This window comes from Crotalus tigris, unplaced genomic scaffold (assembly GCF_016545835.1).
Source record: "Crotalus tigris isolate CLP2741 ecotype Arizona unplaced genomic scaffold, ASM1654583v1 scf7180000018301.7375997, whole genome shotgun sequence".
Classification (NCBI taxonomy): domain Eukaryota; kingdom Metazoa; phylum Chordata; class Lepidosauria; order Squamata; family Viperidae; genus Crotalus; species Crotalus tigris.
Window position 1 is genome coordinate 6,952,442 of NW_024096931.1, and position 15,224 is coordinate 6,967,665.

The window sequence follows — 15,224 nt, forward strand, 5'->3', positions numbered from 1 at the left end:
CATTAAGTAATTTAAATCCCAAGAGAAAGTGATACTCGTAACCTTTAGCAGTTGAGCTAGCTTTCTAGATGTTGGTTGAACATTCAGCTCTGGGTTCTGAAAAAACTTGGTCCAGGGACATCTGGATTGGATGCTTTTGGCTTGTATGGATAGATGTGTCTTTAAACGGAGACCTTGTATAACTCAGAAAGATTTAGCCACCGAACAGGGCCAGGTGCCACGGAGACACGCAAAGGTCTTCAGAATTGCATGAGAGAGAGAGAAAGAGATGCATTCATATCTTTGTACAAAGTTCTTCTGATCTCCTGAATTCCTCCTCTTGTGGAATTGTATATTTTTTAATGTAGGAGAATGTTAATAATGTTACATTCAGGAGAATAATTGTATTACCTGTTGGCCAATGGTTTCAAGTTCTGTGAAGTCTGGTTTTTGTCTTCTTCCAACTAAATATCTGGATTATTGCCTCCTTGGCATGCCACTCAAAGAGAGGTCTCGCCCATAGCCAGAGAAAAGCTTGGCTGGCTGGGGAGTTCTGGGAGTTGAAGTCCACACATCCAAACGAATGTGGAGGTGGGGAGAAACTGGTCCACAGGTTCCAGAGATGGCCAGTTTTGATGCTCCTCTGAGAAGGCGCCCTTGAGAGGGCTTCCACAGGTTGGCTTGCCCAGAGGGCTAAGACCGAGGGAGTGCGATGCATGCCACTGGAGCAGCGTGTGTGGGTGATGTGTTTGTGTGCTGTGCTGCAAATTGTAAAGGATATGGCCCTCCTGCTCTGTCCTTGCTTGCTTCCTGTTTCACTGTGGCTCGTTGGTATCAGCTTTCCTGATTTAGTTTTCCTGTTGTTCGTTCCACAGCCCGAATCAGAGAGTCTCCAGCAAAAAGGTAGCAAGGTAGGAGGATGTTTCTTTCTTTCTTTCGTTCTTTCTTTCTTTCTTCCTTCCTTTCTTTCTTTCTTTCTTTCCCCTGCTTTCCTCATGCAGTTTCTTCTCGTTGGGGGGGGGGGGAGGGAAAGGGATTAATTGTTACTCCAAACTCCAAGGATGTTGTGGAACCATTTCTTTCTCTTAACAATAAGAATCTCCAAGGCAGGTTGGTTTGCAGGTTCTCAGCTTAGGGTGGGTGGGTGGGTGGGTCCTTTGCTGAACTGAGCAGGAGGGAGCGAAGATCCCATAAAGGATGAGGTTTTTTTGGTAGGGGTTCCAGGGGGAATTTTGGCAAACCTTGGGGAGGGAGGATGTAAGCTCTGAAAGCTAGAGAAAAGAAGGACTAAGGATGACATAATAGCCCTGTTCCAATATTTGAGAAGCTGCCACAAAGAAGAGGGGGGTCAGGTTATCTTCCAAGGCGCCTGAAGGCAGGACAAGAAGCAACGGATGGAAACTAATCAAGGAGAGAAGCAACCTAGACCTAAGGAGGAATTTCTTGACAATGAGGACAATCAACTCATGGAACAACTTGCCTTCAGAAGTTGTGGCTGTTTCATCACTGGAGGTTTTTAAGAAAAGACTGGACAGCCGCCTGTCTGAAATGGTATAGGACAGTGTTTCTCAACCTTGACAATTTTAAGGCATTTGGACTTCAACTCCCAGAATTCCACAGCCAGCAATGGTCTCCTGCTTGAGCAGAAAGTTGGACTAGATGACCTCCAAGGTCCCTTCCAGCTTTATTCTGATTGACTGAAAACCACCAGGTTGTGCTCTTAGTATTAGAGATGCCATCTCTGCATTGGTTGCCAACGTGCATCTGTGAGAAAAGGCCTATTGGGAGGATATCCAACTCACTCCTGAGCCCATTTTTCATCGAGTTGCTGGGAGATTTCTCTGCCAGCAACTAAATGAAAAACAAAGGGTGATCCAATACAAAGAACCAGAAACGGGACAAGTCAGTTTCTCTCACAAACAGTAACTTAGCCCTGGTAGAGCAGAAACCTGGGAAGAAGCATTGCAGGTTATTTCAAGAGACTCTGCCTTAATTATAACCCAGCTGAGAAATGCCTCGTTTCCAAGAATCTGCGTTTGGCACTCAAGATCCCTTTCTGAAATCCAGGGGCTTCTTTTGTCTTACCTCGCAAGAAAAGGGTGTTGAATTGGGGCCATCTTTTCCCCTCCAGTTTGCTACCTGTTGCAAAGGCTGCAGGTTGCGGTTGACAGAGAGAGAGCCTATAAAAAAGGCTTACCTTCCTGTGTACCTGTGTGCCTCCTGCCATTATTAAAATGCTGTCAGTATAAAATTCCAATCCCTTTGCAGCTTCTTAGCCAATGCAGCACTTTCCCCACTGTTCTAACTTAAGGGAAATCTGCTGGAAGACACTGCCCAGAATTATTTCTTGTTTTTGTTTTATTGCTTTATTTTAATTGTCCTTTTAGAGGAAGTATGTTTTTTTTTTCCCCCTCCCTAACTTTCCCTGGCGGAGAAGCGGATGCTTCAGCCAGTTAGTGCTCTTCAAATTAGCCGTTCTCTGTGGGTTCTTCTTGTTTGAAATTGGGAGGATAATATAAGTGTCAGCTGGCAACAGCATCTGGTCAACTCTCTTTGGCCTTAGAACAGTGGTGGCGAACCTATGGGACGGGTGCCAGAGGCGGCACTCAGAGCCCTCTCTGTGGGCATGCGTGCCGTCGCCCCAGTCCTAGGCCTTCAGCTGGGTTTTATAAAACCTTTTTGCTTTAGGCCTCCGCCGCTGTGTGCAAAAAAAAAAAAAAAAAAGGTTCAATCAGTCAATTTCAACTTCTCGTGGGAAAAAAAAAGATCTTGCAAAGTTGGAATTGATTGATTGAACTTTTTAGTCCCACCCAGTCTGCCGTTACCACCGCAGCCACGCCCACCCAACGGGCCACGCCCAGCCAATGGGCCACACCCACCCGGCACTCGACGATGCATAAGTGGGTTTTGGGTTGCAGTTTGGGCACTCGGTCTCTAAAAGGTTCGCCATCACTGCCTTAGAAGCTAAGTAGTCCTATGTTTGTGTGAATGCACGGACAGGAGACCCCTAGTAAAACCCAAGGTTGAGGGCTGGACTAGGAAGTAAAAACAAAAAAAACCTCCAAAGAAAATAGAAAATAGAGATGCGGTGAGGTTTCGCAGGGACATTGGAGTTGGGGGGAATACAGGTAGTTCCTCAACTTACAACAGTTCCTTTAGTGACCGTTCAAAGTTACAACGGCACTGAAAAGTGTGACTTATGACCATTTTTGCACACACAAGACCATTACAGCATCCCCATGATCCGCTGATCAAAATTGAGACACTTGGCAAACTAGCCTGTATTTATGACAGTTGCACTGTTCCCGGGGTCACGAGATCCCCTTTTGTGACAAGCAAAGCCAATGGGGGAAGGTGAGGTTCACTTAACAATCGGGTCACTAACTAAACAACTGCAGTGATTCACTTAACAACTGTGGCAAGAAAGGTCGTAAAATGGGGCAAAAATTACTTAACAAGTTACCTCTCGCTTGGCAACAGAAATTTCCCCTACTAGACTTGGTTCTTTATCGCAGGATGGCTTATTGAACACCTGTTTAGTGATAAAGTCTATTCCGAGTTGATAAACGTCTGGACCAAAGGACTTGCCATAAAACGGCAGACTTTGGACCACAACACGGAAGCTGGGTGACGTGGTAGCGGTCCAGTTAACCTCCGCTGCTGATCCGAGGAGAGCTATTTCACTATCTTGCTACAACTCGACCTGCCCCCGACTCTTTTCTCTTTATCGCTTTGGGGTGTGCGGTTCTCCTTGTGTGAAGATGGAAAAAGGGATCGCGTGCCGAAAGTCAGAGCTTGATTACCCCATATTCCAAAGAGCGAAAGTATGAGAGGGTAAAGTTCCATCGATTCGTTCTTTTGCTCTAGAGCCAACCTAAAACCTACCAGATTGTTTTCGGAGCTTAGAAGGCCACCCAAAAAATCTGGAGGGTCACTGTAGATGGGAACCTCCAAGCTATGAAATTGAAATAGGATGAATAGGATTTCACTAATGAAAGCCTGCACTGGTCACCCGTTGTCTGTGGTGATGATGGTGGCCTTGCTTTTGTTTGCATTCCTCTGTCTTGCTTACAGGCACCTGCATCAGACAGGAAGCTTTTCGATGGATAATATAGAACAACCTTTTCAGAAGACCTCTGAGGGTCTGGAGGAGGATATAACTGATAAGGTACGTGTGTGTGTCTGGAACCGAAGGAGATTGTGTATAGGTGTGTTTAACTGAATAGAGGACACACACATGTGTGCACATACAGAGTGGGAGAGAGCAGGGAGCAAAGGAACTTATCCACTCATCCTGTGGCTTTTATTATTCTTGTTATAGTTGGGCACAGTCAGCCAGATGTTCAGACTGAATTTGCCATTTTAATCCACTTATCGAGTCTTTCCCAAGGACCTGGGATAGGCAGGTATAGATGTTTTATGGCAGGGGTCCCCAACCTGTGGGCCATGATAGGTTTGCAACTGGGCCGTGGAAACAGCCAAGGAGCATGCGTACCCGCATCCAGTGCACATGCCGCTTGTGGAAAAGGAGCTGCGTGCATTTGCTGGCCGCTGGCACGAACCATCCCCTCCACCCCCTGCCGGTCCGCAAAGACAGAAATGTTGGGGAACTCTGTTTTATGGTTTAGAGGTCTCATCGCAGGATGTAAGTTGTTCTGAGTAGGGCTGCCTTTTGCAATTGACAGATAGGGATTTTGTCAATGCCGATGGTGTTCAATTGGTCCTCCAGTTCTTTTTGGGATTGCACCGAAAGTGACTATTATTATTGGTACTACCTTTGCTTTCTTTTGCCACAGCCATTCTACTTCTGCTTGCAGGTCTTTGTATTTTCTGATTTTCTACAGGTTTTTTTTCTTTTCCATTCTGCCGTCTCCAGGCACTGCCATATCCACTGTCCAGACATTTTTTTTCCCCTTTCAACAATTTTTAAGTCTGGACTGTGATGCGGCAAGCGCTCGTCTGTATTACTGTGGTTGGTCACACAGTCAGCCAGATGTTAAGACTGGATTTGGCATTTTTTCCCATTTATCAAGTCCTTCCCGAGGACCTGTGACAGGCAGATGTTGTTTAAGAATATTAAAGGTATAGTTGCAGGATGCTAGCTGTTCCAAGTAAAGCTGCCTTTTGCAATTGACTGATCAGGATTTTGTCAATGCCCCTGATGCAGGTGACCTTTTTAGAGAAAAGAGTGTCAGAGCTGGAAAAGGACACAGTGGCCAATGGGGAGCAGCAGAGCCGGTTAAAGCAAGAAAACCTTCAGTTGGTGCACAGGTACGCCTTGAAGAAACAGATCTGTCCGTTTGAAAAGAGCGGAGGCCCAATTCTGTGCTATGGTTGAGATGTTGACCCTTTTGGAGTGGGGCTTCATTTACAATGCTTGCAGAACAGCCAGAAGACCCGGATTAGAAATTCAGCTTTTTTTTAAAGGCAGGCTGACGCTATTGTTATAAGGATTGTTTCTTCATACAGCTGCTTTTTCAGCACTACTTTCTCAACAGGACTTCAGTGGATTAGGCTGCGTAATGATTTAATGAATCCTCAAGGCAAGCACTAATAAAATTGGGGTCTGCCTTTTAAAAAAGCATTTAAGAGAGGAATTGAGAAGAGAATATTTTCTAATAGAACTTAGGTGTCAAGTGCTGGGGAAATCAGGAGAGTCAGCAGTTCAAATGAGCGTAAAGGTTTATTGCACGCTTAAGCGGTCTACAAGACCTCTGACCAACTAACGGTCAAGGGAAATGAGTGGGAGATAAGAAAGGCATTCAAAGTGGGCTGGACTTTGATCTCTTGCAGGCATGCAGGGTCTTGTGACTTATGATGCGTTTGACTCCTCCCGTGGGCTCAGCTTGGTCATCTCCTACACGATGTACCTTGGAGTGTAGAAATGTTACCATTTTCCAGCTCTTTTTCACATTTTGCAGGTGCTTTAGTGCACCATAAAGATTAGCCAATATCACAGGAAGCGTCTGGTAGCACTTTTTCAGATTAACAGCTTCCCTAGTTCCAATTTAAATCCTACATCACTTTAAACCCTCCTCCCCCCTGGTGCACCTTGATGAAATGAGCTGTAGTGCACAAAAGCGGGTGCCTTTTAATCTGAAAAGGGGCTACCGTCTACAATTTACTTATGTATTAAAATTGTATGCCACCCATCTCACCAAATTTCTTAAACGGGTAGGCCGCCTATATCGCTTTGTAATGTCTGCAAGAAATCCAGACGTAAGTCTCGGAATTTGTGGATCCCAAATAAACACCTCTCTAGTTCCCTTGAGTCCGTGTGCCACAGACCGTGAGTTTTCACGGGGCAGTAAGTGGCATTAAACTTGAAACCCCTCTTTTTCCGGACAGGGCAAACGCTTTAGAAGAGCAGCTGAAAGAGCAAGAGATGAAATCTGATGAAATCCTTATGGAAGAAATCAGGAAACAGAGAGACCTGCTCAGCAGAATGGAACGAGAAAAAAGCATGGAGATTGAAAACCTACAAGCCCAGTAAGATGGCTCAGTCCGTGGAAGTGATGGGTTATTGTCATTTGTGTGTCACCTCAAGAGAAAATTGAATGTCTGATTTCCTGCTGCTAATGAAATAATCCTTACAGAGGTTAAAAAAAATATATTGTATCTGCTCAATGCAGTTGGTTTAACATTTGGGACAGACAGGATGGGGGGGGGAGATTTCTGCACTCGGCATATTGAACCCCCTCCCACAATGTTCACTCTTAATTCACAGGTGTCAAATTCTACACCTGACAGATTTAGATTTCTAGTTCTGCAAGGAGAACGATTACAGGAGATTTGGGCTAAAATGTTTTAATTGAACAAAAGAGGAGGAAAAAAAAAGTTTGGCTAGGAAGCATAATTGCCTTCATCTCTGTGGGAAGAGCCATTTTTTTTTTCAGCAGTCTGCGGAATATGCACGGAATATGGAAAAATCCCAAAAGAATAATAATGGGAATTTTAATATAGGTCATATGAAAAACAGCAGGAGGAGGGTTGGCATCGCTTCCTGTTTTGCATTTTGGATGCAAATTTTTGAATAGGGTTGATTAATTAGAATCCAGGGCGTTAATGCAGCTCTGTTGGGATAACGTTCCATACTAGATTTCTGTTTAAAAACAAAAACACTTTGCACCAAGTTAATGTTTATGGTTTTAATAGTTTTAATGTGGGTTTTATGTTTTATTACAGATATTGTTTTGATTTTCTATCGGTAGCCACTCAAAGTTTGGCATAAGATGGGAAGCTAGATGAATGCTTTAAATAGATAAATAAATACGATTTCTAAGCGTGCCTTTCGGTTTATGCAAATATGCAGGTTGCATCAACTGGACAACGAAAATGGAGAACTTCGATCCTGCGTCCCTTGCCTCAAAGCCAACATTGAGAGGCTGGAGGAGGTGAGCACTTCCTTTTTTTAGGCAATTTTCTCCTCCTCCTCCTCCTCCTCCTCCTCCTCCTCCTCCTCCTCCTCCTCCTCCTCCTCCTCCCCACCCCACTTCAGCTATCGAGGGACTGAGCAATTATATTGCCCCGTATTATTAAACCCAGATGAAATGGCAAGCCTTTGCAGTATCCCAGAACATTATGATGGGGCACTGGGAGCCTTGCAGAAATGAATCCTTCATTATCTCGCAGTAACCAGCAGCATTGCTTACTGTCCTCTTGGAGCATCTCCTGGCAGCTTCCAAAACTTTGTTGACTCTTCTCTAGTCCTTATTGTTGGGCAGAACAGAGGCAGCAGATAGCAGCTGCTTAACGGGACAGGAAGACTGCAGGACAATTCTGTGGCCAACCGGCTAGCCGAGTTTGCTGTTCTCAGTGAGTTCTATCCCCCGTGTAAAAGAATTCAGTAGTTTTCTGTTTAACAGCTGGGACAGATGTTGGCCTTGGCTAGCACAATTTCTCGGTCTAGCTCTGCTGCCCACAGACAGCAGGTAAAGTCAGGTAGGGTGAGATTGAACCTTGCTTGTTTGCATGCCAATCTTTTTTTTTTTTCAAATTTTATTTATAATACAGTTAAAAACAAACAAACATGGGATTTAACATGACATTCCAGTATATACATTCTTATCAGATTATTCCACTTTTTACAATCAATTCTTCATCTTTACATATACATCTAAGTTTTATATACAATACTTATTCTAAAATAACATATATTTCTATCTTAACATTCATCTTTAATCCTGACCGTCCTCTTCGAATTCCTCCAGCGGTAAAATTTATCCCAGGTTTCATAATAAACTGATCCACATTTGTCTTTTAATATCATTGTGAGCCTGTCCATTTCCGCACATGCTAACATTTTATGTATTAACTCTTCCTCTGTGGGAATTTCCTTGCTCTTCCATTTTTGCGCAAAAGCAAGCCTAGCTGCAGTCAGGATGTGTAGCAGCAGGTAGATTGTCCCCCTGTCGTATTTTTCTGTTGTTATTCCCAACAAGAAGGGTTCAGATTTTAACTCTTAAGTCCAGTGTTAATATATCCCTCAATCAGTTTCGTGTCCTGTTCCAATATTCACGAATCTTTGGGCATTCCCACCACATATGGTAGTACGTGTTTTACATTTCCAGCATAGGGGTGAGATGTTTGAACCCATTTTGGCTAGCCTTACGGGTGGGAAATGTTTGCACGCCAATCTTGTGCTTTAGCCCTAAGGGATCTGAGCCTTTTTCTCCTGGGGATGAAGCTGCTAGAAGATTCCCAGTTTCATTGATCTCCTTCTTTTTTTTCCTTCTTCTAGGAGAAGCAGAAGTTGTTAGATGAAATTGAAGATCTCACCGTTCAGCTCACGGAAGAGCAGGAGAACAAGAGAAAGCTGGGGGAGAAGTTGAACCACGAGAGACACCAGTTCCAGAAAGATAAAGAGTCCACGCAGGAGGTGAGAAGGGCCACTGCTGGTTCCCAGGAGCTCAAACAGACCACGACACTCTTGTGCGGTTGGGAAGGAACTTCACCGCTTGCAAACTTTTGGCACGGTTTTCAAGTTCAGGATTTCCTTTTGCAGTCAAGAAGCTGGAGAAGATGTGAGGAACAGAATAAACAAAACAAATACCTGCAAGATCTGAATGGTATCGTGTGCTCTATACGGGTAGTCCTCAACTTACGACCACAACTGAGGCGAACATTTCCGCTGCTGAGTGAAACGTTTAAGTGAATTTTGTCCCGTTTTGCGAACTATCTTGCCACAGTTGTTAAGTGAATCACTGCAGTTGTTAAGTTAGTAACCCGGTTGTTAAATGAATCCAGGTTCCCCATTGCCTGTCAGAAGGTTGCCAATGGGGATGACGTGACCCCAGGACACTGCAACCACCATAAATATGAGTCAGTTGCTGAGTGGCTGAATTTTGATCCCGTGACCACAAGGATGCTGCAACGGTCATTAAGTGTGAAAAACAGCCTTAAGTCACTTTTTTTTAGTACTCTTGTAACTTTGAATAGTCACTAAATAAACTGTCGTAAGTTGAGGACTGCTTCTAATATCCCAAACTTGAGGTGCATGGAAGAAGGAGAAAAAAACTAATGTCAGTACAAGAACCACACAGGTGAAAAAAGTAAGGTTCTACATTTAGACAAGAAAAACCAAATGTACAGGTATAGTATAGGGGGTACCTTGCTCCATAGTAGTAACTGTGAGAGGGACCTCAGAGTCCTGGTGGATAATCACTTAAATAGGAGCCAGCCGTGTGCTGCAGCTGCCAAAACGGCCAACACAGTGCTGGGCTGCATCAACAGAGGGATAGAATCAAGATCACGTGAAGTATTAATACCACTCTTCAATGCCTTGGTAAGGCCACACTTGGAATACTGCATCCAATTTTGGTCACCACGATGTAAAAAAGATGTTGAGACTCTAGAAAGAGTACAGAGAAGAGCAACAAAGATGATCAGGGGACTGGAGGCTAAAACATATAAGGAACGGTTGCTGGAATGGGGTATGTCCAGTTTAATGAAGAGAAGGACAAGGAGGAACATGATAGCAGTATTCCAATATCTCAGGGGCAGCCACAAAGAAGAGGGAATCAAGCTATTCTCCAAAGCCCCAGAAGGCAAGACAAGAAACCATGGATGGAATCTAGTCAAGGAGAGAAGCAACCTAGAACTAAGGAGAAACTTCCTGACAGTTAGAACAATTAACCAGTGGAACAACCTGCCTCCAGAAGCTGTGAATGCTCCAACACTGGAAGTTTTTAAGAAGAAACTGGACAGCCATTTGTCTGAAATGGTATAGTGTTTCCTGCCTGAGCAGGAGGTTGGACTAGATGACCTCCAAGGTCCCTTCCAACTTTATCATTATTATTATATTCTAAAATGAATTCTTCCTTTCTCTGATTTGTATCTTACCCTTCTGTTCAGAGGACATTTTAGACGTTGGACCTTTGACAGCAATTATTGATTGAAATGTTTTCATCCCTCTGCAGACACAACCCATTTGCAATCTGCCATCAGCTTCCTTCGGTGCAGGATAGCTGCAGGGAATAGAGGGGCCATGCCTCTCAGCAGAAATGGCCTCCTCCTGGGTGCAGTTCAGATTAAATGGCCAAAAAGATGGTTTGGGAAGGATGACAAGAATCCTCGCCTGGCTGGGACACCTATGCTTTCTGCTGACTGACTTTTTCTTATACAGCATGTGAATTGCGTGCAAATGCCGTTGGTCTTGATCTTGCTTGCTTGCCTTGCAGCTGATTGAGGACCTCAGGAAACAGCTGGAACACCTGCAGCTCTTTAAGCTGGAAGCCGAGCAGCGAAGAGGCCGGAGCAGCAGCGTCGGCCTGCAGGAATACAACAGCCGGGCGCGAGAGAATGAACTGGAACAAGAGATCAGACGGCTTAAGCAGGTAGACAAACTCTAGACGTGGGACAGTTGAGGAGCTTTCCACTTGTGGTGGCATTGCTGGAGGTATCTTAGGGGATGGAGAGAAGCAGGGAAGCTCTTAACACCTGTGGCTCCGTGCAGAAGTATTCATTCTGTGATCTTTGGAGGAATGAGCTGTGGGTATCGGCTTAAAGCAGTGTTTCTCAACCTTAGCAACTTTAAGGTGTATGGGCTTCAACTCCCAGAACTCCGCAGCTAGCATGGGTTACTGGAGAGCTGGAGCCTACAGAAGATCCCATGTAGGAGATGAGCAGGCTGAGCCCGAGGGAGGGGTCAAACTCGTCATTAGTGAGGAGTCCCTTCACACCCTCAAGAGATCTAAGTCCAGCCCACTTTGAATGCCTCTCTTATCTCCCACTCATTCCCCTTAACCACCAATCTTGTAGAGAGCTTAAACCTGGAATAAATCTTGACACTCATTGGAATTGCCCGAATCTCCTGATTTCTCCAGTGCTTTATATGCCAAGGGCAACTGCCTAGTTCAGCGGTAGGCAACCTTGGCTCTTTTAGGACTCGTGGACTTCAACTCCCAGAATTCCTGAGCCAGCCATCCTGAGGGGAAAGGGAGAGGTTTCCAAGCTGAGCCAGGCTGGCTCAGGAATTCTGGGAGGTGAAGTCCACCAGTCATAAAAGAGCCACGGTTGCCTACCCCTGGTTTAGAAGGACACACCTGCCAATCATGGCACAGGCCAACTGGATTGTTCAGAAAGGGACACACAACAGTGGTTTCTCCTCATGTTTTGAAGTATCGTGAAGGAAGCAGGACTAGTTTCTTTTCGATGGGCCCCGTACCCAGCACTGATTTGAGCAAATTAGATTTCACATCTTCAGTCAACTTGGGGGTCCCTGTGCTGCCTAAAGACCTAGACCAGGGGTAGGCAACCTTGGCTCTTTTATGACTCGTGGACTTCAACTCCTAGAATTCCTGAGCCAGCCATGCTGAGGGGAAAGGGAGAGGTTCCCAAGCTGAGCCATGCTGGCTCAGGAATTCTGGGAGTTGAAGTCCACGAGTCCTAAAAGAGCCAAGGTTGCCTACCCCTGCTCTAGTTAAAACAATTGTGGGGTGAAGACTAAAACAATCGTGGGGTGAAGACTTGGGGAGAGATTCGAACAGAGAGAACCTTGGTCAAAAGAGCTCTTGGTGGTTGGCTTCTGTGGAAGGCAGCCACTTCTGGCCTCCCAGTTAAAGCGGAAACCCGTGTGACCATAGGGGGGATTTTCTTTGCAAACAGGACAACCGAATCTTGAAGGAGCAGAATGACGAGCTGAATGGGCAGATCATAAACCTCAGTATTCAAGGTGCCAAGAATCTCTTCTCTGCTTCCTTCTCTGAATCTCTGGCTGCGGAAATCAGCTCGGTCTCCAGAGACGAGGTAAATGTGGCAACTTCACAGGGACTTTCCCGGGGCTATTTCCCTGCAAGCAACAAAGGTGGAGCTGAGTGTGTTGGGAGAGGCGGGGGGGGGGGGGAATTAAAAAATAAGCCGGATTCTTGTCCTCTCCAGCTGATGGAGGCAATCCAGAAGCAAGAAGAGATCAACTTCCGACTCCAAGACTACATTGACCGAATCATTGTGGCCATCATGGAAACCAACCCGTCCATCCTGGAAGTCAAGTAGGAGACTTTAAGAGTTGAGAACCACACAAACCCAGCGTCACGTGGGTGTGGCGGATTTGCTCCTTGGAAGAAAGGAAATACTGGCCAAGTCTTCACTCTATGGAGAAGGCACAGGAAACCTCACGGCTGGAGTGGCTGGGTGGCAGATCGTAGTGAACTTGGGGTGGAGAAGAGAGAGAGAGAGAGAGGACCAGCCATTAAGTGAGGCTGTCCGGATTCTAATGGGTCTTGGAACCCTCCTGCTTGTGGGGAACTGGGCTAGGGGCGTCAAAAAGAATTTAGAAAAAAAGAAAGGGAGTCACAGAACGAGGGGTGAGGGTGTGTGTGTGGGGGGTGAACATACACCTGCCCTCTTTTGCAGGAACGGAGCAGAATCTGGGTGGCCCCTTCAAATAGCCTTCTTGGAAACTCCTCCTGTTCACAAGCACCAGAAGCAGGCTTGTGCTGCGTGGGAGGTGGCTGGATCCCTCGGTACCTGGAAGTTGTAGCACGGCAGTAAAAGGAAGACGCTCTCAGATCCCTTCCTGAACCTGCCTTCCCCAGCCTCTCTGTTTAATCATCTCTCCTTCATCATCAGCCTTCCGATCACCCTCCTTTTTGAAGCTGCCTGGGTTCTTTGGCCAGTGGAAAGGAAAAGGGGGCTGCCTTGAACTCCGGCCAGGTTCTGTGTCTCTCTTGCACCGTTTTGCACAAGGCAGAGCGTGTTTCAGAGCCCCCCCCCTCCCCGTTCTTGGCTCGTCTGCCTTAAAACTCATGAATTGCAGGTGCTCCAGGGAGGGGAGCCGTTCCGCAGAGAAGGCTTTATGGTGGGCTGATGTGAAAGGAAAAAAAAAAAAAAAAACAGAGGAAGAGATCAAACTTAGGCCTGGTCTTCTGGATGATTTGGTGGGTGGCAGCCCTGGTGATGAAGTTGGTTGTTGGGGGCCAGCTGGTGGATGGCTGTGCTAGAGGAGGAGAAAGCTCAGCTGATGATACTGCGTGTGGAAGCAGAGCTGATTCTTCACCCCTCTTGGCGGCAACCGGTTCCTTCCATGCTTCCTCTCACACCCTTTGTCATTTGGTGTTTTCGTTAGTTTAAACCACTTTAAAGGCAAGAATGGCAACGGATGTGTCGGTTAAATAATAAAAACGGGGAAAGAAGAAAGGGAAGACATCACAGACTGGAAGAACTGAGTTGTTTGTCTGTTGGCACCAACACATCAGATGGCTTAAAAGGACCTGTTCAAGCTCTAATAGAACACCAAATTATTACTATTAGTTTAGCTTCAACACAAAACTCTTCTGCTCTTCTCCCTTCTCCTCCGGCTGAAGTAGTTTTGTCTATTGACGGGAGTCTGATAAACAAGCAATTAGGGACAAGTCAACATTCCCTCCAACCTAAATTTTAGGGGGGAAGATGAATTTGGCCCGTAGCAGGCTATTTCCCCTGAAAAAAAAAAGAGAAAAGGTTTTCAATGTGTTTTAAATCTACCCTTTGAAATGTGTTTTAAAAGAGTCTTGCTTCTTGGGGATTCTTTCTGATTTTTAAATGCCACTATTTGGAATTTGAAAGGGGCATCTTATACCTCTCATGAGTGCATCCTGCTTCACAGATGCTTTACTTTAGAGAGAACCTTCAGCAGCCCACGGGGAGGTGAGATTGTACATTTCTATACATGCCTTCTCTGTGTCTCCTCCAGTGACCACCTCTCTAAAGCAATTGTGCAACTTGAGACACACAACGTATGGGACAACCAGACTTGTGTCTGAGTGACCCACGCATGGCAGATAATTTTTCTGGGGTGTAAGAGATCGCGCTGAGAGCTGGCATATGCTATTCCTCTCCATTCTTTGGAATCTTCAAGCTGTTGAGCTCTTGGAGTCCCTTCATGTATGGTGAAAGTCACATAATGCTAGTTTGAAAATGCCCTGGGAGACAGGAGTGGAATAGCTCTGGGCCAAAGCCACTGACTTTTGCTTTCTCACCCTTGATCCAACTGTTGGGCCACTGGATTACTTTGCAGCTCCTTGAACCAGGACGTTGGAATTTATAAAAAGAAATCAGCAGATTCCCCTATTAATGGTGTCCAACTGGCTTGAACATGGAGCTGAAATGGTCAGAGAAACGCAGAGACGTCGTTCCACTATAAAGTGGTTCTCAAATCCCAAACATTCTTATACGCTTACTAATATCCTGTATTTCTCTGTACCTCCCCAAAAAAAGGAGTCTGCAGGAAGAATCCACATACTGTAACATTTCCAGAAGAAACCTTGGGTGTAAATCAGTGTATACTTGGAAAGAGAAAGACTTTTTTTTCCTTTTTCTACCTTGTAGAGTTAGGTATTTTTTTATAGAACAGACGCCGATCAATTTTTAATACTGCAGAGAGCAATGTATCTGTGTGAACACACAAACCTCTCTATATATATACGTATGTATGTATTGTATAATGTACAAATCTATAAATAATCAGATTGCCTTTTTGGACTTGGGCTCACCTGTCTGTATTGTAAAGCCCTCCCCCAGGTTCCTCCTGGCCTCCTGGTTGATCACCACGTGGTACTGTAATGTAAATAGTCATAGCAGGAGGAAAACAGCAGACCCACCATAAATAGTGAAGCTTGGGCTTGCGCACACCGTTTTAATTTCTCAAGGAAAACTGTTCTCCCCGGTGGGTATGTGAAGGAATTTCCAAAAAGAGGAAAGCAGTTATTTGTCCTAACAGGCGTGCTGACTTGTCTCATTAAAAGCTGTTACCGTCTCTGGCTAGAAAA

At 45.3% G+C, this 15,224-nt stretch overlaps 1 protein-coding gene across 5 annotated transcripts in view; it reads left to right on the forward strand.

Annotated features, from left to right (window-relative positions):
• The window catches only part of RAB11FIP3 (RAB11 family interacting protein 3), a 61,104-nt gene extending 45,880 nt beyond the window's left edge, over nucleotides 1-15,224 (forward strand). For 2 of the 5 annotated variants that reach the window (XM_039349916.1, XM_039349918.1), the window contains 10 exons: nucleotides 855-890; nucleotides 4,054-4,147; nucleotides 5,147-5,250; nucleotides 6,328-6,468; nucleotides 7,292-7,373; nucleotides 8,720-8,857; nucleotides 10,659-10,814; nucleotides 12,085-12,225; nucleotides 12,358-12,467; nucleotides 12,832-15,224. In XM_039349916.1, coding sequence (XP_039205850.1) covers nucleotides 855-890; nucleotides 4,054-4,147; nucleotides 5,147-5,250; nucleotides 6,328-6,468; nucleotides 7,292-7,373; nucleotides 8,720-8,857; nucleotides 10,659-10,814; nucleotides 12,085-12,225; nucleotides 12,358-12,467; nucleotides 12,832-12,958 — 1,129 coding nt within the window. In that variant the 3' untranslated portion in view covers nucleotides 12,959-15,224. Of the gene's footprint in view, nucleotides 1-854; nucleotides 891-4,053; nucleotides 4,148-5,146; nucleotides 5,251-6,327; nucleotides 6,469-7,291; nucleotides 7,374-8,719; nucleotides 8,858-10,658; nucleotides 10,815-12,084; nucleotides 12,226-12,357 lie in introns of all 5 variants that reach the window. The other 3 variants (XM_039349917.1, XM_039349920.1, XM_039349919.1) reach the window with 2 other exon arrangements.